Genomic DNA, 22,150 nt, shown 5'->3' on the forward strand with positions numbered 1-22,150 from the left:
ATCTCCTGCCCCGGGCTCTCCTAGCCCAGTCCACCACTCAAACCAAGTCTAGTCTTCCCAAAGCAACACTTGTGTTCTCTTCTTCCCCTGCCTCTACACTACCATGGACTCCCTACTGCCTCCAGCACCAACTCCAACCTCTCTGATCTTCACTGAAGATTCTCCTGGATGGGATATTGAGCAAGCTTTCCTGGGTTCCCTATCCTGCGTCTGACCTGCTTCTTCCCTGCAGACACACCTTCTTGCAGCTCACTTCTGCATTTCTACAGAGCACTCCTCAGAGAGCCTTTCTTGTACACACCTCTTCCTGTATGTGTGCAGAGGTGTGTGTTCCCACCCACACTTCATGATTCTACAGAATTTGGCTCTTCTATTCATCAAGCACAACTCTGGTGTAGCAAGACACAGCCATCCATGATGCCAAATACACAAACCACATGGCAGCCCCCTCACAAACTCCCTCCAGCTGGGGTGCTGAGCGCTAAAAGCTAAAGACTACAAGCAATGGTGATGATATATTTTTAAAGTGTGCACAAACCTCAAGGAAGCAGTCGGGGAAGGGTTCCTAGAAGATATGGTGGGAGGTGAGCTGTGAAGGATAATCCCAAGTGGGCAAGTAGAGGCCCAGGGAAGATGGAATTGGGGAAAAAAGATTATGTTTCCAGTCAAGGCAAAGAGGCAGAAACACAGGCCAACTGTAGCACACACCTGTAATCTCTCTAACCTGAGAGGCAGAAGTAGGAAGATCACAGACAGTCCAAGGCTGGCAAAAGTGTGGACTTTATCGGGGGGCGGGGAGGGGAAGAGCTACTGATGGGGGCTCCCGGGAGACCTGCATAGCTGGAATGGGTGATGGCTACTGGGTAAGCAGCTTACTAGAGTGGCCTACTTTCAGGAAGAGAGGAAATGGAAGGTCTAGTTTATCATTCCAGGACAACGCACCTGGCCTTAGGTAAACTTGCCAATTGCTGCAGTCCTCAGTACTTCAGTCTTTAAGATGATGGTTTTTATCCTGTGCCACACTGCCTCTAAGGAGGCTTTAAGACCTGCTTATGGGGACTGGGAAGGTGGCTCAGTGGTAGAGTGCTTGCCTTGCATGCATGAGGCCCTGGACTTGATTCCTCAAAAAAAGCCAGAAGTGGCGCTATGGCTCAAGTGGTAGAGCACTAGCCTTGAGCTGAAGAGCTGAGGGACAGCACCCAGGCCCAGAGTTCAAGCCCCACAACTGACCAAAAAGAATATATATATATATATATATATATGCTATATATATATATATATAAAATCACATATATTATGGTCATCATAACCCTTTCACCTTTGATAAAGGCTCCAATCTGGGAGCCTCTCAAAGCTCAGCCATAAAGGTGTCCATTCCCACTGACCACTAGACTGTGATAGGGCTCTGAGCAATTCAGTAGTGGAACGGTAAGGTCTGCCTGGCAGCAGAGTACCCGGTTAGGATACTTACTCTGTGGTATATGAGGAGAACACAGAGAATGATCCCCCTCCCCACACCCAGCAGTGTCAATGAGGCCTGCTCCTCACCTTCCAGGCTTGGGTGAAAGGTAGAAATGCTGCTCTGAGATTTTCCATGCTTTATCATGGAAGTGACCCTCTGGATATCAGCAAGCTCCTTATCAACCCAAGGAGCTAGCAAGAGGTCAGTGGGCTTTTCTAGGCTATAAAGGGATTAGAAGAGAAAGGCCAGAAGCCCCGCTGTAGGACAGGGTGAAGCGTGACTGAAAGGCTGCCTCTACTCCCAAGTCCCTCTCAAAAGCATGGCATGGAAGATCAGCATGCCAAACATGAAGATGTGTCCCCCACAAGCGCCAATACAGGGCACTGACCTGAGGCCTGCCACTGAAGAAAGCTCCAGAGAGCAGGCCATGTTTAAATCCGACTTGCCAGGCTCAAAACAGATGGAAAGAATCACACCATTCTCACACTTCCTCCTCACCTTTTTTCCCCAAGTAAGGAGAATTGAGAGGCCTTGGAGTGTGTGGGGAGAGAGAGAGACAGAGAGAGAGAGAGAGAAACAGAGAGAGAGAGAGAGAGAAAGCATGTGTGTTTAATCTGGTTTTGTTACATTGTTTTTAAAACAGGGTCTCATGATGTAATCCCAAAGTGGGCTTGAATTGGCTTTGTAGCCCAGACCAACCTTGAACTCTCTATCCTCCTGCCTCAGCAAAGCACAGCGTTCACAGGAAGGGACCACCACACCTGATAAGCTTGAGTTCTTGTAAGCTTAAAGACAGTTGATAGCCAGGCACTATCTTCATTCTATTTCGGATTATCGCTTCTATTTTGTCTTTACTGGATTGTTCCTGAAGTTCACATTCTGACACTTACTGGAAAATGCAGTCTTCACCTACATGATTCACCTCACAGTTTGGACAATCAGCCCAGTGAACTTTCTTGGAAGCCCCTCTGCTTTGTCTAATGGAACCCCCCACACACAAAGATTCCTTCAATGTAGTGACCCCCATCCCAGCACTCAACATCCAGGTAATACATCTTTCATTCCTTCTCTTTCCAAAATCCATGAGCTCCTTAAGGCCAATGATGACTATCAAATTCATCTCCTAAAATGTTACTGGATATACTGTACTTTTTTTTTTTTTGCCCATCCTAGAGTTTGAAGTCAGACCTGGGCACTGTCCCTGAGCCTCTTTGTGCTCAAGGTTAGTGCCTACCACTTGAGCCACAGCACCACTTCTGACTTTTTTGAGTAGTTTATTGGTAATAAAAGGCTGATGGGGATTTTTTTTTCCCCCGGAGCTGGCTTCAAACTATAATCCTCAGATCTCAGCCTTCTGAATGGCTAGGATTACAGGGGTGAGCCATTGGCATGTGACCCTGTACTTATTTTAATAAGGAACAACATAAATTTCAAACACTAAGACCTAGTAATTCAGACTGCCAAAATAGAGGCAGGTCTTCCTTTTTTTTTTCTTTAAACTTAAATAGAAGGAAGCGGTGAGCAAGAAGTCAAGAGAAACTTTTACCTGTTCTGACACTTGTACATCCCATGGTCTTTGATGAACCCCTTAACCATTCAGGCCCATTTCCTCATTGGGAAGCAGAAAAGCTACAACTTTAACTACATTCAAAGTGCTTCCTGCCGTCACTTCCCATTGGGAGCATGGGCACTGACTTACCTGCCTGACAGAATGCATGCTAAGTGAACAGCAGAGAAAGAAAGGGGACAGCATTCTGGTCAGCCCCTCACTCCACTCCTGACTCCGCCAAGCCAGTCACCAGTCTGTGCCACGCCTGCGCGGCCCTGCAGGGGGTTGCTTCTGCCAGCACCTTCCCCTCTCCTGAAGTGAGCTGCAGAAGTCATCCAGAGCAAGAAGCAAACTGACATCAGAAACAAATGACACATCCCCACAAGAGCGCACGCAGCAGACTTTCTGAGCGAACAGGGACTTCCTCAGTCTCAAAGACAGCACCAGCATGTTCCAGAAGTCACAGTTCTGGTCCTGACAGCCGGTGGTTTTCGGGTTTCCCTCCATGACTAAGACTCAAACCCAGTATTATGGGAAAAAAGGGGCAGCACACCCACTCATGCTGAGTCAGGCTGCAGAAGTCTGCACTCCAGCTCAGACCTATAGAACCTGAGTTCGAACACTCTCCAAGTGAGTTGCAGGAGTTCAAGCTTTTCTGACCCCCAACTCTACTGCCAGTAAAGAACTGTAAATTGCGTATGTGTGCTGCTGTACTGACCCATTATGGCCTTGACCAAACACATTAATACTGAAAACAGAGCCAGGCACCAGTGGCTCACACTTGTATTCCTAGCTATTCAGGAGGCTGAGATCTAAGGATCACAATTCAAAGCCAGCCAGGGCAGGCAAATCTATGAGACTCTTATCTCCACTTAACTACCTTTTAAAAAGCCAGAGTAGAGCTGTGGCTCAAATGGTAGAGCACTAGCCTTGAACAACACAGCTCAGGAGAGCTGCTAGGCTCTGAGTTCAAGCTCCAGGACCAGCATAAATAAAAGCTGATTTAAAGTAGAAAGCTGGGGGTTGGAGGTGGGCTCAGTTGGCACAGTGCTAGCCAATGAGGAAAAAAAAAAAAAGCAGCCACAGGTATTGTGTTTGAGGCCCAGTCTCAGATTTAGGAAAAAAACATAAAAGAAAAAAATAGAAAAAGAAAGAAAGAAAGCTGGGCATATGCCCTGTGCCTGCAATCCCCACATCTGGGAGGCTGAGGCAAGAGGATTCCGAGTTTCTGGCAGCCCAGACTACATAACGAAACCTTGTTTCAACAGAATGGAAACTAGTGAGGTTATAAGATTGTTCTGGCATTCAAAGTAATCCTCGGGAACATAAGGACCTGACCCAGGAGCTGCCTCCCCCACTGCTGGCTAAAGGAAATGTTCTCAGTGGAGTTCTAGTCCCAAACCCATGGTCTCCTCTCACCTCTCTGAAAGCACTTTCCAGCCACTTTCCGGCTCCTTTTGTCCATCACATGCCAGTTTCTCATTCAAGTGTTTTCCCTGCCTCTACTTTCTCCACCTCCACTCAACCATAGCTTATACTGTTCTAGCCTTCACTTTTTTTTTTCAGAAGTACTGGGATTTGAACTCACAGCCTTAGGCTTACGCAGGTTGTTTGTTCAGCTAGTGCTCTACCATCTGAGCCATATCTCCAGTCCTGCTTTTTGCTGCTTATTTTGTAGATGGTGTCTAACAGACTTTTCTGTCTGGACTGGCCTCAAACCATGGTTCTCCAGATGTCAGCCTCCTGAAGTAAGCTAGGATTTCAGGTGGAAGCCAATACATCCAGCTTGTCCTCCACTTACTGTTCTTAATCTTCCCATCAATGTCTGCATGGATTTTTATAGATGGAAGTTTCTAGTCTAGCTTAAATTTATGTCTTCATTACTCCATTTGTTAGAGTCTAGAAGTGGATGTCTTTAATGCTAAAGCACCTGGTGTTCCTTCTAATTTCTAGAGCGCTCAACAATATAACTCAAGAAAAAGTGACTCGTCAGACACAGAGGTTTCCAGGTTGCTTCAAGGGACACCACTCCCTGTCTTCAGATTAAATATCTATTTCTGGAGAGCTAGTAAACAGGTTCTTTTGCTGGAAAGCAGAATCATGGTCTATTCATTAAAGAACAGAACAGAACATGGTGTCAATAGCTCATGCCTGTAATCCTTGATACTCATAAAGCTGAGTGAGATCTGAGGATTGCAGCTTGATACCAGCCGAGGCAGACAAATCTAAGACTCTCATTCCAGTTAACCAGCAATAAAGCAAAACCAGAGGTGTGACTCATGGTAGAGTGCCAGCCATTGAATAAAAAAAGCCTTTCAAGAGAGTGAGGCCCTGAGTTCAAGCCTCATTACCAGCACGCACACATGCACACGCACATTCTCTCTCTCACACACACACACAAACCAAATACATTAATAAAATACAAAATAACAGGAGAGCGGCCCAAGGCTACACTCCTCCCACCAAAAGCCACTCCCACTTCAAAGTAACTCTCAACAGAAGTCCAAGAAAAAGATTACCTAATGTAAGGTAACTGCAAACAGTGAACCAGCAAAGTCTTCCCAGATATTAAGTGATGATATCAATGCTCTCAGTATCCTATAACCTGAACCTAAAAGACGCTAGGAAAGTTTAAAGAAATGTACATCCAAGTAATAAAAACTTTACAGAAATGTAAACTTGGGAGTCAGACAGGAGACAAGTCTCTCCTCTTATCTCGAGTCCTCAAGACCATTGCACTCAAAGACCCCAGCAGCTGGGATTTTTCCCTAGAGCATGAACATTTCAAAGGTGTCAAATGTTTAGCATGACTCTCAAAGGTTCTGCCCACCTGCAAACCCCCTCAAAACCCCAGCAATATCCTTCCTATTCACCCACTGCCTCAAGCTACACTCAGAAGTTAGGCTCCCACCCATCTATGACTCATCTTTTGGGATCAGGGAACAGATTTAATGGCCCCAAATCAAAATCAAGTATCCCAGAATCTACTCAGTATTCACTGATAATGCTTCTCTCCTAGCCCAACCCCAAACTCCCATCATGGCCTAGTTTTAAGCTCCCTCTAACTCTCCATTTATCCAAACTCAGATCCTGTTCTGACTGTAAATACAAAGATCCCATTACACTCTCCAAGTCCAAGAGGAAGAGTGGAGAAGATACCATAGCAGGTATCTTCTGGAGCTATAAAAATAGTGCTCAATGAAGTGGTGCTGTGGCTCAAGTGGTAGAGCACTCGCCTTGAACTGAAGAGCTAAGGGACAGTGCCCAGGCCCAGAGATCAAGCCCCACGACCAACCAAAAAATAAAAATAAAGTGCTCAGTGCACAGAAGTGACCAGATGTGAACACTTACTCTAGGGGAAAGGGGACTGGCTGGTATTTTTTTAGGCTGGATTCATCAAAAGAATTTGTAACCATATCTACCAAGAATTACCATTATATACATTCTATAATGCCTGCCTTTTTTTGCAGGGGGGGGGGAAGTTCATGGGTCTTAAACTCAAGGCCTGGGTGCTGTCCCTAAGCTCTTTTGCTCAAGGTTAGTGCTCTACCACTTTAAGCCACAGCTTCACTTCTGGCTTTTTGGTAGTTATACAGACTTTCTTGCCTAAGCTGGCTTTGAACTGTGATTTTCAGATTTCAGCCTACTGAGTGGTTAGGATTACTGGCGTGAGCCTCCAGCATCCAGCTAATTAATCCCTACCTTGCAGGGTGGAAGTGATTTAAATCTGATCATTTCATTAATGCAATGGAAACACATAATAAGAAAAACTCCATGGGGCTGGGAAGGTGGCTCAGTGGTAAAGCGCTTGTCTTGCATGCATGAGGCCCTGGGTTCAATTCCTCAGCACCACATAAGCAAAAAGAAAAATGCTGGAAGTGGCACTGTGGCTCAAGTGGTAGAGTGCTAGCCTTGAGCTGAAAAGCTGAGGGACAGCTTCCAGGCCCAGAGTTCAGGCCCCACGACGGAACCCAAAAAAACAACAACAAAAAGACTCCAGAAGGATTATCTTTCCAGAGGATGAAGTTATTTTTTCATACACTGAATGCAGAACTACAAAGAGGGTTACAATCCTTATGAATCCTCTTGAGAGGCTTAAAGTCTAGGGGTTTCACAAAGCTTTATCAGTTCCCTCCAGAATAGGGAACTTTTTCTGCTGTTGCCTATGGGACTAAAATATACTCAGGTCAAAGTCATTCACTTACAGTTCTTTGCTCTTCCTGGTTAAGTCTCACTCCTAGCCTGATCTAGGAAGATGGCTGGAAGTCGGGAAGGAGTGCCAAATTTGGAGGGGGCAAGGGGGGAGGGAAGAAGGGGAAACAGCAACAATGAACCACAGTTATTACCTCCCAACCTGTTAAACCCAAGATCATGACTTTTCATTAGTTGCCAGGGCACTTGTAAGGGCAATGGAGAAAACGGCCTTAAGGGTCTGACTGGCTGGTGAGATAGGAGGCAATCTCTTCATATGGGGTAGAGAGAGGTAAATGGCTCATCAGGGCTGGACCAAGTGCGATGTGACCCATCACTGCCCAAACCGTGAGGCGACACTGTGATTGCGAAGGAAGCCATCCCGTCAACGTCTACGCAAACGTCCAGTTGTTCCTGGCTCCTGGAGAGAACTGCATTAACATCTAATAACCGACAAACAAACCTGTGACGTCCCCGCAGGCAGAACAAGGCCAGTCTAACCCCTAGTGTACAGGGCTCCCCAAGGCTGGCAGACAGGTGTCACTGCCCAGCCTGGGGAGAGAGCGTCCCCCTCCCTCCTCACATCCAAGCCCGGGTGGCATCGGACCCCTCCCGGGTCAGCGACTGCCCCCCCCACCAGGCCGAGGCCCGCTCGATTTAGAGTCCGCAGCATTCTAGGTGCTGGAGGGGGCGGGGACGGAGCCCGCGCCCGCGGTCCCGGTCCTCAGGACGCCTCCGCGTCCCCGACACACCTCCCCGCCGAGAAGGGCACACTCCGTGCTCCCGGGTCAGAAACAAGTCATAAAGTGTATACAACGTGAACGACCACGGGGACCCGCCGTCCTCCCGCCCGCGCGGCCCCGCCCCGCTCCGGGACTCGCCAAAACAGCGGCCCCACCCACTTCCGGGACAGTTATTTACAAAGCACGGCCACTCCCAGGCTTCCCGGAACACGTCCTCCCCGGAAAGCCGACACCGGGTGGGGTGGGCGGGCGCTCGGAGCGGGGAGCCCGGGGCCTAGCGGTGTCCACGCCGTGCTCCCGGGCCCGGGAAAGCAACACGCCCGCGCGCGCGGGGCAGGCTGGGGGCGAGCGGCGGCACGTGAACGCGGCGTGCGGCGGGGCGGGGCGTGCGCTGAGGAGCTCGTGCGCCGGGCGCCGCAGCCAATCCGTGTGCACGGCCTCTCTCGGCCCCGCCCCTTCCCGCTAGCGGCCGCGAGTCCTCACCTGACCTCAGGGGAGATGCTGAGCGTGCTGGCTGGACCACGGTACCTAGCTGATTTGCGCGTGCGCTCGGGGTGGGGTTCCCCACCCCGGGACCCCACCAAGTCCACCGGACTCTGCCTTGACCTCCCGCCCTCCTGTCTTATCTCCGAGGCCTTGATTATCTGCGTGCGTCCCGCATTACACCCCCTGACCCCTAGGATGTCTGAGGAGGCCAGATGGGGCCTTTTTTTGATGTCGTTATTAATCTATGATCGTAGTGCAATGATGGAAGGATTATAAAATGTTCCCGATGGGTTTTCTTTTTTTGCTTTTTTTTTCTTTTTGCTTATGTGGTGCTGAGGAATCGAACCCAGGGCCTGAGGCATGCAAGGCAAGCGCTCTACCTCTGAGCCACCTTCCCAGCCCTCGATGGGTTTTCTTTCCAGGTGTTTCTGTCGGTAAACACTTCAGATGTTTTATTCAGCTTCAGGAAAGCTGGTGAGATTCGCCCTTACCTCTGCTGCCTCTGCCCCAGGGCACCGCTCAGGTGGTGACCGGCAGACATCATCATGAGGAGTTTTATTTTTTCTCATTAAAATTCCCAGGCGCACAGGAGTCCCAAGTTGAAGACAGCAAAATGGGCTGTCGGCTTAGAATAAGAGATCCGTATGAATGAATTTATGATTTGAAAATATCCATTGAAAGGAGGAAAGGTGTATAAGGGAGGAGGAATCTTCAAAGGGTTCTGTGTGCGACTATGGAAGTATCGCAATGAAACCTCCTTGTTACACTAATTCAGAAGCACAGCTTCAAACTTCTATACCTAGATAGATCCTTCTTTTCTTTTTTTGGTTGGTCATGGGGCTTGAACTCTGGGCCTGGGCGCTGTCCCTCAGCTCTTCAGCTCAAGGCTAACACTCTACCACTTGAGCCACAGTGCCACTTCTGGTTTTCTGGTGGTTCATTGGAGGTAAGAGTCTCACGGACTTTCCTGTCCGGGCTGGCTTTTGAAGGGCAACCCTCAGATCTCAGCCTCCTAAGTAGTTAGGATTACAGACTTGAGCCACTAGCTCCTGGCCAAAATTCAGTTTCTTTATTTCCTTATGTAACATGCAGTCTGGCCTTTTTTTTAAAAAAAAGTTTTTTGAAAATATACATAAAGTAAGCCGGGCGCTGGTGGCTCACGCCTGTAATCCTAGCTACTCGGGAAGAATCCGGTTCAAAGCCAGCCGGGGCAGGAGAGACCGTGAGACTCCTATCTCCAATAAACCACCAGAAAACCGGAAGTGGCGCTGTAGCTTAAGTGGTAGAGCGCTTGCCTTGAGCTGAAGAGCTGAGGGACAGCACCCAAGCCCAGAGTTCAAGCCCTACGACCGACAAAAAAAATACATAAAGTATACCATTTTAAGCATATAATTCAGTGGTTGTAAGTGCAGTCACTATGTTATTCTCTCAGAATTTTCATCATTACAAATAGCACATTCTGTTTTTCTGCTTGGTTTTTAGTTGGTCGAATTTTCTGTATCCTAAACAGAAATTCATTTATTGAATTCTTCATTTGGCATGATTTTAAGGTTCAGCTACCATGTAGCTTGTACCAGAATTTCTTTCTTTGGGGGAGGGACTGAGTAATATTCCCTTTGTATTTACCAAATGTTGTTTATCCATTCATCTGCTGATGGAAAACTGTTCTGCTATGAACCAGTTTGTCACACACAAGCTTTTTTGTTTCTTTTTTGGATTGGTTGTTTGTTTGGCTTTATATGGTGCTGGAGCTCAAACCAGGGGTGTATGTTGAGCAAGTATTTTGCCATTGAATTACATCCTCAGCCTTCGGGTTTTGAGATAGAGTATAGTCCAGCACAACATGGTTGTTTTTGTTTTTGTTTTTTTTTTAAGATCTTACCAGTCTGACTGAAGTTAGAGAAAAGTACAAAGCCATAGAATTAAAAAGAAAAATAAAAAAGACTCAGTTGGCCTTTCCAGAATATGGTTTAGGACACACTGTCACCACACATACTGTTTATTGGTATTCTTCCCCCAAATCAATTTTTAAAGTTGTAGAAAGTTAGGGGGGAAAATCGGTTTCTGGTAAAGCAGTAGTGGCCTGTGACCTTTTAGTTCAGTTAAATCATTTCTAATGAGAAAGATTTTCAAATAATCCAGGGCTTAAAACATGATTCAGCTTGAAGTCGGGTTTCTTGTCATTCTCCATGTGTATCAAGGCCACAGGATATGATGGGCCAAGCATGACCCTTAGTGGAGCCTTTGCCAACTGACTCATCTTTGCTTTAAGAGTTCACATTCGAGTTTTAGATTTCTTCACAAAGAAGCCAGGTCATGTGCAGGTTGACATTCCTTTGCTGTTACTATGAGGAAACAAGTTGATGATAAAATTCTTGTTTTGACTTTCTAGAAAGTCTGTCTGGAAAAATTACTTTGAAAAATTAGCGTTCATTTGTTTCAAGCCTATAATCCAGAGTCATAAGATTAACTTGGACTCTTTGTTTTGTTGGTCAAACATGAATGAGGTTTTTGTTTTGTTTTGGTGGTGGTATTAGGGTTGACACTCAGGGGCAGGGTGCTGTCTTGGCTTTTTTTCTCAAGGCTTGGCACTCTACCACTTGAGCCACAGCTCTACTTATAGCTTGTTGCTGGTTAAATAGAAATAGTCACACAGACTTAAATCCTTAAATCTCTGCTGAGTAGCACCATTGGTACCCAACAAGTTTTTTTAAATTAGCATACAATAGTTTTATTGAGGATTTCACTGTGACATTTCCACACATGTAGACAATGTATCAATCTCACTCTGTCCCCCTATCTCACTCCTCTTCTTTTCAAAGTGGTTTTAGTGTTCTTTTTTTTGGGGGGGGTCTGGTCGTGGGGCCTGAACTCTGGGCCTGGGCGCTGTCCCTCAGCTCTTCAGCTCAAGGCTAGCGCTCTACCACTTGAGCCACAGCGCCACTTCCAGCTTTTTTCTTTTTTGCTTATGTGGTGCTAAGGAATCGAACCCAGGGCCTCAGGCATGCAAGGCAAGCACTCTACCACTGAGCCATCTTCCCAGCCCCCTTTAATTTTTTTTTCTTTGTTCCTTTTTGGTTTTTGTTTCTGGACCTGGCCTCACCACACAGCTCAGGCTAGCCTCAGTCTCCTGAGTGATGGCCACTGAGATTTTCCAGGCTGTTTCTTCTTAACAGATTGGGTGATTGGCCCAGAGCAAGAGTATTTCTAGATAGCTGCTTGCTATGTAAATCCTAGGCCTTTTGAACTATGAGCTGAATCCGGCTGCCCAGGCAGGTCCTGGTGACCTCATGTGGGCTGTTTAAGGTACACACATACCCTCAGAGCAGGGCCTTTAGCAACTTGCTATTTGGGAGGTCATGGCGACTTCCTAACAGCTACTGAAGACAAACTCCTCCCCCCCCCCCCGCAATGCCTTTGTGACCCAGGGTCCCACTCGGCTCTCTGCAGCCTACCACCTCTGCCCTTCTGTTCAGTGCTTAAAAAGAAACTGCGCTCAAATCTCTCGAGTTCAGAGAGAAGACACTTATAGAGCCAGCCATGACCTCCTCTTCCTCACCCCACCTGCCACCCAAGAACAGATCCTGCCATCTCTGACCTAAGGTACCTTCTGCTTACCTGCTCACAGACTCCTACCTGCTTGCTCCACTTGATCCCCGTCTCCCTACAATTTATTCTCAGTAAACAGCCACTGACTTGAATATATATTTCCCAGCACCGAGTGAATCCATACTCCACCTCCACGAAAACCTCCCAGGGACTCCACATCTCATGCTCAGCAAGCAGCAATGGCGTGCTCCTGACCCGATGAGGACTTAGTGGGCTGCCCATTCCTCCTCCAGCCTGCCACCATGCTCCCCCCGCCCGACACCCACCCTGCTGCAAGAGTTGCCACTGTGGTTTCACTAATGCTCAGGCTCCGGCATCTCTGCCAGTCATGGCCCTGCTTGGTATGATCCCCAATCTAAGGGCACAGTCCACTCCCGCACCCACTGTGGTCTGCCCACACGTCAGCTGGCAGTGCCAGTCCTATTTGAAGCAGCCCTCCCACCCCATGCTCCTCCTTCCTCTTCCTTCCTACTCCTTTGTCTCCCTAGCACTTACATCCATTGAACTCAGTCAGTTTTATCTAATAATATTATAACTATAGCTATATAATATATAGTATAATTATAATATAATACACACTATATAATTATATGTAATAATAATTTTTTATTCATTGACAGTCTTCTCCCCCCTTTTCAGGCTTTCTGTGCTCTGTTCACTCCTGTATCTTTACCACTCACACACAGACTTGATTTACTGGGCATGCAGTAGGTGTGTTAATAGTGCGCATCCATTTCTATGACAAAACATCTGAGACAATCAGCTTATAATTGCAAGTCGATAAGGAGGAAAGGTTTCTGAGTTGGCTCTTTTGCTCTGGGGCTTGTAGTGACATAATATGTCAGCTCAAGGTAGCCAGGAAGCAAGCACAGGAAGAGACTGGAGCTGGGGTACTAATATCCTTTGTAAGGCTACACCCCCATTGATGTAACTTCCTCTACTAGGCACCACATCTTAAAGGTTTCATTAACGGTTACATGGATTTCAGTGATGCCACAGGCTAGGAACTAAGCCTTCAAAACATGGGCCTTTGAAGAACACTTATCTATGACCAAATTCTCAGTCTCACCAGGAACCCTGGCTACAGGTGAGCCCAGGTGGGGAGTTAGAACCCCCAGTCTCTGCAGAAGACCTCTGCCACATAGAAGAGTGGCTTCGATTTGGAGGGTCACAGTGCAGGAGTGGCCTTGGAATCAGTTCACTAGAACAACCATACTCTTCTTCAGTGAAATGGACTAGACTAAAAAAATATCAAAGAGCCAGGTACTGGTGGCTCACACCTGTTATCCTATCTACTCAGGAGGCTGAGATCTAAGGATCACAGTTCAAAGCCAACCTATGTAGGAAAGTCTGTGAGACTTTTATTTCCAATTAACTACCAGAAAACCAGAAGTGGCACTGTGGCTCAAGTGGTAGGGCACTCGCCTTGAGCTGAAGAGCTGAGGGACGGTACCCAGGCCCAGAGTTCAAGCCCCATGACCACCAACAACAACCATAATAATTATATATATATATATATATATATATACATTATATCGCCTAACTATTGTTTCAATGAAACTTCTTGTCCAAGCATTAAAGCAAAATAATTCATCAGAATTTCTAGGGCATCATCAAGCCCTCTAGTGAGGGCTACCTAGTGAATTCTTTTTTTTTTTTCTTTTTTCTTTTTTGCCGGTCGTGGAGCCTGAAATCCAGGACTGGGCACTGTCCCTCAGCTCTTCAGCTCAAGGCTAGCACTCTACCACTTGAGCCACAGCACCACTTCTGGCCTTTTCTGCTTACGTGGTACCAAGAAATCTAACACAGGGCCTCATGCATGCAAGGCAAGCACTCTACCACTGAGCCACCTTCCTAGCCCTGCCTAGTGAATTCTGTTGTTTATCCAGAACAAGACCTCTGGGGTCTGGTTTTGTCCTTCATGTACCAACACTGATGCCTGTGTAACCTCTGGTCTATCAACATCTGGCTACTGACAGTCACCCAGCTTCTCTGCTAAAGGCCAGCCTTTCTCTAGAGTCTGCCTGCACCATGCAGATCTTTCTTGTGCCCAGGCCAGACCTTTGCTTTCCCTCACCTTGTCCCAAAGTCCACACTTGGTTTGAGGTGTCTCCCCAACTTCCTGTTTGCCATCCACTGATGAGCCCTGTTTCCACTGCAATTGCACAAACGCCTGGATCAGTCTCAGGGAGGTGGCTTCCCATTGCCAAGGGTCAGCATCTCTAGTAGGTAGTAAAGGTACCAAACCCATTCCTCCAGGCAGTTCAAAAGCATCCCCAGCACCTTAGCATTCTGGCCCATCAGGGGATGATGATCAAAGCAAGGGCCTCAGTGCTTTTGGACAACCGGCTCAGTGTCCATGTGGCTCAAGTCAGGGGCATGAGGAGGCGCTTTCTGCCAGGGATTGGTAACACAGACTGACCCATCATGGCAGGATGCCTGTTGAAACATCATGAAGCAGCAAGACAGCCACCAAACCCTTCTCTCAGCTGCCTCCACCACAGCCTGTGACCTCTCCAGAGCCAAAGCTCCTTGTTTAAACCACAGGCACAAGAGATGGCCATCTGTCCACCCAGGATGGGAGGAGGTGTTCAACAGATCTGCTTCTTCACCCTGTCACTACTGTCCCCTCCTCCCGTCCTTACCACTCAGCAGAAAATCTTGGTGCTCATCCTCTGCAGGGCATGAACTGGCAAACCTTTTTTTTTTTTTTTGCCTTGTCATTTTCTGCATTTTCCCTACAAATCAAACATATAAAGAAAAGACAGGAGCTTCCAACTTTTTGAAATAATTAAGTCTCTGGCCAGCCACAGAGGATGTGTAATCATTGGGTCCTGAGGGATGGAAGCAGACCAGCGAGTAAAAGACTTGAGATTCTGCAAAGATCATCCTAGGGTGCTTTGCACTGAGAACACTTACAAAAATGCAGAGTTGCACAGTGCAAGCCCAGGGAGCCTGTTCAGCAGACCAGAGTCAGGAGCTCTTCATTTTCCACTTCTCTGAGAATATTACCTCTTCCCAACAGACACCAAGCTTAAGTGCCCATGTAGAATGCTTTTTTTTTTTTTTTGCCAATATAACCATAAAGATGAGGAGGCCAGACTCTTCAGTGTATAGGTCAAGTGTCTATCTCAAAATCAGAGCTGCTGGAAATACGAGCTCAGCCTTATTTTCAAAAGGTGGCTAACTCTAAGCATTCACACAGTGAGGCCAAAGGAGGATACTCTCAGAGGAGGAATGCCTATGTGCTTCTGCTCATATACAATAATACTTATCAAAATGAGCTCCAAGAAAAGGAAATGAGAGGGTTTTTTTCCCCTTGTTGTTCCTTTCTTTGCTCATTTATCTGTCTTTGGGAAGTAAGGGGGGGCACAGAAATAGAGGGACAAAGGTGAACCATGCAGCAGGGGTACACACTGGGCACTATGTTGAAAATGAACTACACAAATGTGGGTGAGGATGGGAGGAAAAAACTGGGAGAGAGAGGGAAGGGGTGACACTGTCCCAAAAGAAATGTACTCTTTGGGGGGGAGGGGGGAGGCTGGGAAGGGATGGGAAGGGTAAACAAAGGAGGAGGCTGCAATGCTTGGTAAGAAATGTACGCATTATCCTGCCCATGCAATTGTAACCCCTCTGTACAGTATGTTCACAAATAAAATAAAATTAAATTTAAAAAAATGTACTCTTCATCTGACTTACATAACTGTAACCCCTCTCTACATCACTTTTATAATAGTAACAATTTTTTTGGGGGGGGTCCGGTCGTGGGGCCTGAACTCTGGGCCTGGGTGCTGTCCCTCAGCTCTTCAGCTCCAGGCTAGTGCTCTACCACTTGAGCCACAGCGCCACTTCCAGCTTTTTTCTTTTTGCTTATGTGGTGCTGAGGAATCGAACCCAGGGCCTCAAGCATGCAAGGCAAGCGCTCTTCCACTGAGCCACCTTCCCAGCCCCGATAGTAACAAATTTTTAAAAATTAAAACCACATTTTAACAAAACACAGCCAAAAGTCTGGCTAACCTGAGGCTGGTGATCTTCCGGCCTTCCTTGTGACTGCTCTGCCAGTACCCCACCCAGGTGGACCTGTCAGGGCCTGCTTTCCACCTTTTCAGGCTCCTCTCCTCCCTCTGGGACTTCCTGCCTGAGTAGTATCCAGACTGTCTCCCAGGAACATATAGTCAGCACGTACTTACACTGAGTGGTCTGCAAACATGACCACAGGCCTGTGGAATGAGTGGGGGACCTCTGTGTGTGGTCACCTGGGGGCCCTTATGTTGGAGGGCACGACTGGCAGACATTCTATAAAGATTTGAGGCTCTTATGTCTTCCCAGGCCACTAGAGAAAGACATGTGATTGACAGGAGGGCACGTCCCTGTCGGCACCTGTCCTCGTGTGATGGGTGACTTTTTTCTCCTATGCTCATGTTGTCTTGTTTCATCTACATATGAATATTGGTGAGGACAGGAGAGTTTGTATGGCAAGGACCTAGTAGGACTTAACTTCCGGCTCCAAGGGGTAGGGGTCATGAGCAGTCCATACTAAGGCAACAGAGGCCTTCCAGTATCTGTGCTGGGAGCTGGGGTGGAGAGGAAGAGGGGGTTCTTACCCTAGGAAATTCCCAGTGGTCTAGGAAGTTACAGGAGGGTCTCACAGTTAGCCACAAAGACTAGAAGAATGCATTGGGAGCTAACTCCAAGATTGCCCAGTTGGTATGTTAGTACTCTACAAAACAAAAACAGAAACAACAAAAAAAACCCTCCCTGAATGAGCCCCCAAGAATGAAATAACCAGCAATACATAGACCAGCTCCAGGTATTGTCATTATTTAGAATTTGGTATTTGATACTTCCAAAAGGGCACCAAGATGGCAACCATGAAGAAGCAAAAATGTGTTTGTGTCCCTTGCATTCATGGCTTAGTATTATCTTTAGTTTATATTCAATGTTGGGTGGAGGGAGCTGCCAAAAGAATAATCAAGTACAAGGATTTATAAAGCACTTATTACAAGGCCCAAATATCTGCATGAGGAACAGATCCTGACTCCAATAGCTCACAAAAACAGCATGCAGGAAGCATCTAAGGACAAATGGGCATTAACCTTTGTGCTGTGTGACCAGTGGATGGAAAAAGCCATCAGAGAAGATGTGGACTTGACAGGCCTTCAAAAATCACTGTGTGTGTGGGGGGGGTGTGCATGCACACATGCACATGTGCACATGTGCACCTGTAACACAGCACAATGCATGGCAGTTTTCTCTCTGCTTCCATCTGCACACATCTCACAGAACCAGAACACTCAGCACCTGAAACTCTCTCTTTTTCCCCTAATGTAAAGAACTTGCTGATTCTAATACAGACTTGTCACTACACAAGGTTTCTCCCTGGTGGAGACATAGCTTATGCCATGTCATAGCTCAGCAGTCCATGTTGGAAAGGCAGAATGGAGAGATCTTAGCCCCAGCTCTATGTATGGGTTGTTGAGAAGATAAATGGGCTCACACACAAAACACCCTCCCAGTTCTGAGAAGGTAACTAATAAAGGTTAGTTCTCTTTCTCTATCTTTTCATCCATAGTGTTGAAGACACAGACCTCAAGCATTCCCTCCGCAAGAACTCTACCACTAAGCCACGTTCCCAACCCCTCTCATTTAGCTTATTAGGAATAAACACCATTGTCTGAAGGTAATTTTGTAGGACTCTAGATATGAAAGGGACCTCAAGAATTTAAGAAAGGCTGGCACCAGTGGCTTACACCTGTAATCCTAGCTACTTAGGAGGCTGATCTGAGGATCAAGGTTCAAAGCCAGCCCAGGCAGGAAAGTCTGTGAGATTATCTCCAATAAACTACTCAGAAAAAGCCAGAAGAGGTGCTATGGCTCAAGTGGCAGAGCACCAGCCTTAAACACAGAGGCTCATGGACAGTGCGCAGGTCCTGAGTTGTTCGAGCCCCAGGTTGGAAAAAAAGAATTTTAATAAGGACTTCAGTTTCCAGGCTGAGCCACATGTGAATTATACAGTTTTTTTCTTACTCTTTTATTTTCTTTTTGTGTGTACATTTGTGTATGTGCCTCTATGTGTGTGTGTGCACACACACTCGCGCACGCGCAACTGCCCCAGAGATCTTAAGATCTCTAGAGATCTTTAGCTCAAAAAGTCCAAGATTTAGGTCCCCCTTTAGTAGTGGCTCCCAAATTTAATCCTCTTCGTGTCTAGCTGACATGGTTCCTGTCCCTGCCTGTTCTAACCAATCTCTTTTGCATTTCCTGGGCGGACATTAACTTCCCCTCATTCAAACCAGTGTTTGCAGACCTACTTATCATGCCACGGAGGGGGAATCCTCCCTCCCACAGCAGCCACAGTCACCCTGGAAACCAGTCAGAAAGAGAACAAGGAGACAGACGTACACCCTAAGCACAGTGCCCGCACCGCCTTCTCCCTGCCTGTCGGCTGCTGAACATGTGAGAGACCTGCCTCATCCCTGCCCCTCCCACCGCCCCAGCGCTGCCCCTATACCATAGGGTGACCAGTCGCAGGCCACCGTGGTCCAGGTTAGAAAAGTGGACTATTTTGGTCCAAGCCCCTCTGGCTCCAGTGAGGCTGGTAGAACCACAGTCTCACATCCTTAGCTGGGTCTCATGGCTCACAAATACTGAGCACTCAGACCCCTCCAGCACTCATTGGAGAGCACAAGAGCTGAGCCCCAAACAGGGGACACCCTATGTCTGCTCGCCCAGGCCTGGCACATGCGGGCTCACAGCAAGCGCTTGGTGGAGACAATGAAAGAATGACTCGGCATGCACGGCTCAGCTTCACCCACGGGAAAGCAGAGCTGCCCTGACTTCCTGCCACAGGGACTGTGGCCTTTGGCTGGTTATCTATTGTCCCAGCAGATCGGTGCTCTGCTAAAGGCCAAGCCTGGCAAGACGTTCTGCATGAACAGCCCCATCAGCTCTTAGCCATCTGACTAGTAATGCCATAAGCTCAGAGGAACGGAAGCAGTGGGGTGTGGGGCCTGACACCCCACTTCCTCTCCATGACCCACAAGGGAGTCCCATAGCTCTTGTCAGCCGGGTGTCCCAGGATCATGCACCAACCCCTGAGGATTCTCCATCTTCTACCCAATCCTTTGTAATAAGACCCTTTCTTCACCACCATCATCACCCCCTTGCCCATCATTCACGGGTGTCCTACCAGGCCCTTTGGAAGGGCTGTTCCCAAGTCTTGTGCTCATCAAGACACAGAGGTACAACGTAGGAAGGGATTCGCAGCCCTCCATTCCGGGCTGGCAGCCCACTGAGGAAGAGTACTCCATCTGGCTGCACTCTTGATTTTTGGGTGGGAGACAACAAAATCTCTCATTAACCCTTTTCTTTTCCTTTTAGTTTTGCTAACATAGGATCTCACTATGTAGCCGGGGCTGGCCTCAAACCCGTGATTCTCCTGCCTCAGCCTACAGAGGGTTGGGATTACAGGCAGGTAACATGATACTCACCTCCTTTCCCATTCCTTTAAATTACTCTTTGAGTAGTGAATACATCCAGTTGGCTCAAAACTCCAAAAGCACCAAAGAGTATGTGCATCGATGCCTCCCTCATGCCTGAGCTGGGCAGGATTTGGGGACCCAGCCACCCCTGCAGCACCTCTGGTCACCTGCAGGCCACTTCCACACACCAGCAGGGCACCAACGCCACCCACGCCCTCACTCCCTGCAATTCCCACTTGCAGCGCTCACAACTTAAGAAGCAGGGAAGTTGTCCAAACTCAAAACCTGCCAGGATCCATGCCTGACCTGGCTCCTGCCACAGGTTCTAGAAAATTCTTACAGCCCTGATTCCAAGGGAATGCTCTTTCTCACACCTTGGGTGGGACCCTTCAGAAAGTAGCCTCTACAGAGCAGGAGAATTAATACTCCCTTCACCGCCCAAGGCCGCCTCAACCCTGCAGATATCAACAATACACAAAGGCAAAACAGAAGATGGTTGGCAGTTTACAAATGTTTAGTTCTGTATAACCTAAGGATGCACAAAATCTCCATACACAAAGTCATTGAGCAACCCAGTTACTTCCCATTTGGCACATAAGGTGAGAAGTAATCAGATACCTTTGTCTTCTAGGAGTTTGCCAAACAGTGACCACAAGGACACGAAAACCAGCCAGAGAGTTAATGAGCTCTGCATCAAATGACTTCACATTGCAGCTGGGGGGGAGGAGAGGACGGGGGAGGGGGGTGTCAAAGACAAGGAACCCATGTTACACTGGGAGTGATGGACACAGAACGGACTGCACAGAGCAGAATCTTTCCTTCCTCCCTTTCTTTCTTTCTTCTCTCTTCTTATGCTGTCTTCTTTCTTCTCCCTGGTCTCTCTCTCCTTTCTTTGTCTCTTTCTCTTCCTTTCTCCCTTCCTTCCTTTCTTTCTCTCTCTCTTTCTCTCTTCCCGTGCCTGCCCCGGCTGGGGGCTTGAACTCAGGACCTGGGTGCTGTCCCTGATCTTTTCACTCAAGACTGCACTCTACCACTTACGCCACACCTTCACTTCTGGCTTTTTGGTTGTTCGTTGGAGATGGGGGGAGGGGGTGTCTCACGGACTTTCCTTCCTGGACTGGCTTTGAACCACGATCCTCAGATCTCAGCCTCCCGACGTGAGCCACCACGGCTGGGCTCTTTCTCTTGGTTCAATTCGCATCCATTCATGGTACAAGCTCCCTGCTCTTTGACCCTCTTCCTGTCTCCCAGAGGAACGGGGTGCCGGCCAGCCCCCTTTCACCGATAGCTGCGCTGGCTCACCGCGTACCTTGGCCTCTCTGAGTGCGGGACAAAGGCCAGTCCAGCGCCCCAGCAAGATGGCCCTATCCTGGCATCTCACGCGTACCGTGGAGGAGAGCAGAGAGAGCCACGCAGCGCAGTCCCCGCACCCGGGAAGGCCAGCTTTCCTCTCTCTCCCCATCAGCAACGCCCCTCCCCGCCCCGCACAAACCCCGGGGTTGATCCGTGGAGCCCGAGCCCCGCCCAAGACAAACAGAAAACGCAGGATCCGACCGCCCGGATTCCAGAGTGAATGGATGCTCTGTCCCCGGCTCTTCCGTCCCTGGGCTCGGACCGAGGTGCACCCCGAGATTCGACCGAGCTCTGAGCAGTGTCTGGTGGGGTCTCTGAGCCAAGTGCAAGAAGAGCCACCCCCCCGTCCCGCCCCCCACCCCGGGAAGGCGCCCAGGTGCGGGGCCCGAGGCGGTGGTGCGCGGCGCAGGGCGGACCTCCCCGCCGCCCCAGTGCCCAAGCCCACCCCGCCCAGGGAGAGACGGAAACCGGGCGGGGCGGCGACTTCCCGGTGCCCGGCAGGGGGGCCGGAGGAGGGGGCTAGGAAAAGGGCCGGAGGCCAGAGCTGGCATCCGACCCGCCTCCCCGGCCCCGCAGCCCCGGCCCGCGCCCCCAAGGTCACGCCTCGCGTCCCCGGGTCTCTCGTCCCCGGGTCTCCCGCCCCGCCGACCCCCTCCCCGTGCGTCCGCACCCGCGGTGCGCTCACAGCACGATTCCGGGACCCGCGGAAAAAGTGCCGCGACTCCGCACGTGGCGAGGCCGGGAGGGGACGCGGGGACCCAAGGGAACGCGGTGGCGCGGATCTCCGCCGCAGCCCCGGCATCTCGCTGCCCCCGCGCGCGGGGTTCCGCACCTCGCAAGGACCAGAGCCTGCCCCCACCCCTACCCCGTCCCCAGGTCCCCGGGACGCGCAGGGTTCCGCACCTGGCGAGGATCCAAGACACCCGCCCCCCAGTCCCCGGGTCCCCGGGGCGCGCAGGGTTCCGTACCCGGTGGAGATCGGAACACCTCCCCCCGTCCCCAGGTCTCCCGGACGCGCAGGTTCCGCACGCGGCGAGGATCGGAGTCCCCCCCGCCCCGGGTCTCCGGGGCACGCAGGTTCCGGACCCTGCGTAGATCGGAGCCGCCGACCCCGGGTCCCCGGGGCGCGCGGGGGTCCCGCACCCTGCTAGGATCGGAGCCCCCACCCCCGGACCCCGGGTCTCCGGGGCGCGCAGGGCGGCGCGGGTCGCCTTACCTCTCGTGAAGGGCATCGCGCAGGGGACGCTCCCCGCGGGGCAGCTCCGCGACTCCCGGG

At 49.3% G+C, this 22,150-nt stretch overlaps 1 protein-coding gene across 1 annotated transcript in view; it reads right to left on the bottom strand.

Annotated features, from left to right (window-relative positions):
• The window catches only part of Pfkfb3 (6-phosphofructo-2-kinase/fructose-2,6-biphosphatase 3), a 69,093-nt gene extending 46,981 nt beyond the window's left edge, over window positions 1-22,112 (bottom strand). The window contains exon 1 of the mRNA XM_013009402.1: window positions 22,091-22,112. Within this exon, the coding sequence (XP_012864856.1) occupies window positions 22,091-22,106 (16 nt within the window). The 5' untranslated portion in view covers window positions 22,107-22,112. The remainder of the gene's footprint in view (window positions 1-22,090) is intronic.
• Window positions 22,113-22,150: the final 38 nt, after the last annotated feature.

This window comes from Dipodomys ordii, unplaced genomic scaffold, assembly GCF_000151885.1.
Source record: "Dipodomys ordii isolate 6190 unplaced genomic scaffold, Dord_2.0 Scaffold9, whole genome shotgun sequence".
Classification (NCBI taxonomy): Eukaryota; Metazoa; Chordata; class Mammalia; order Rodentia; family Heteromyidae; genus Dipodomys; species Dipodomys ordii.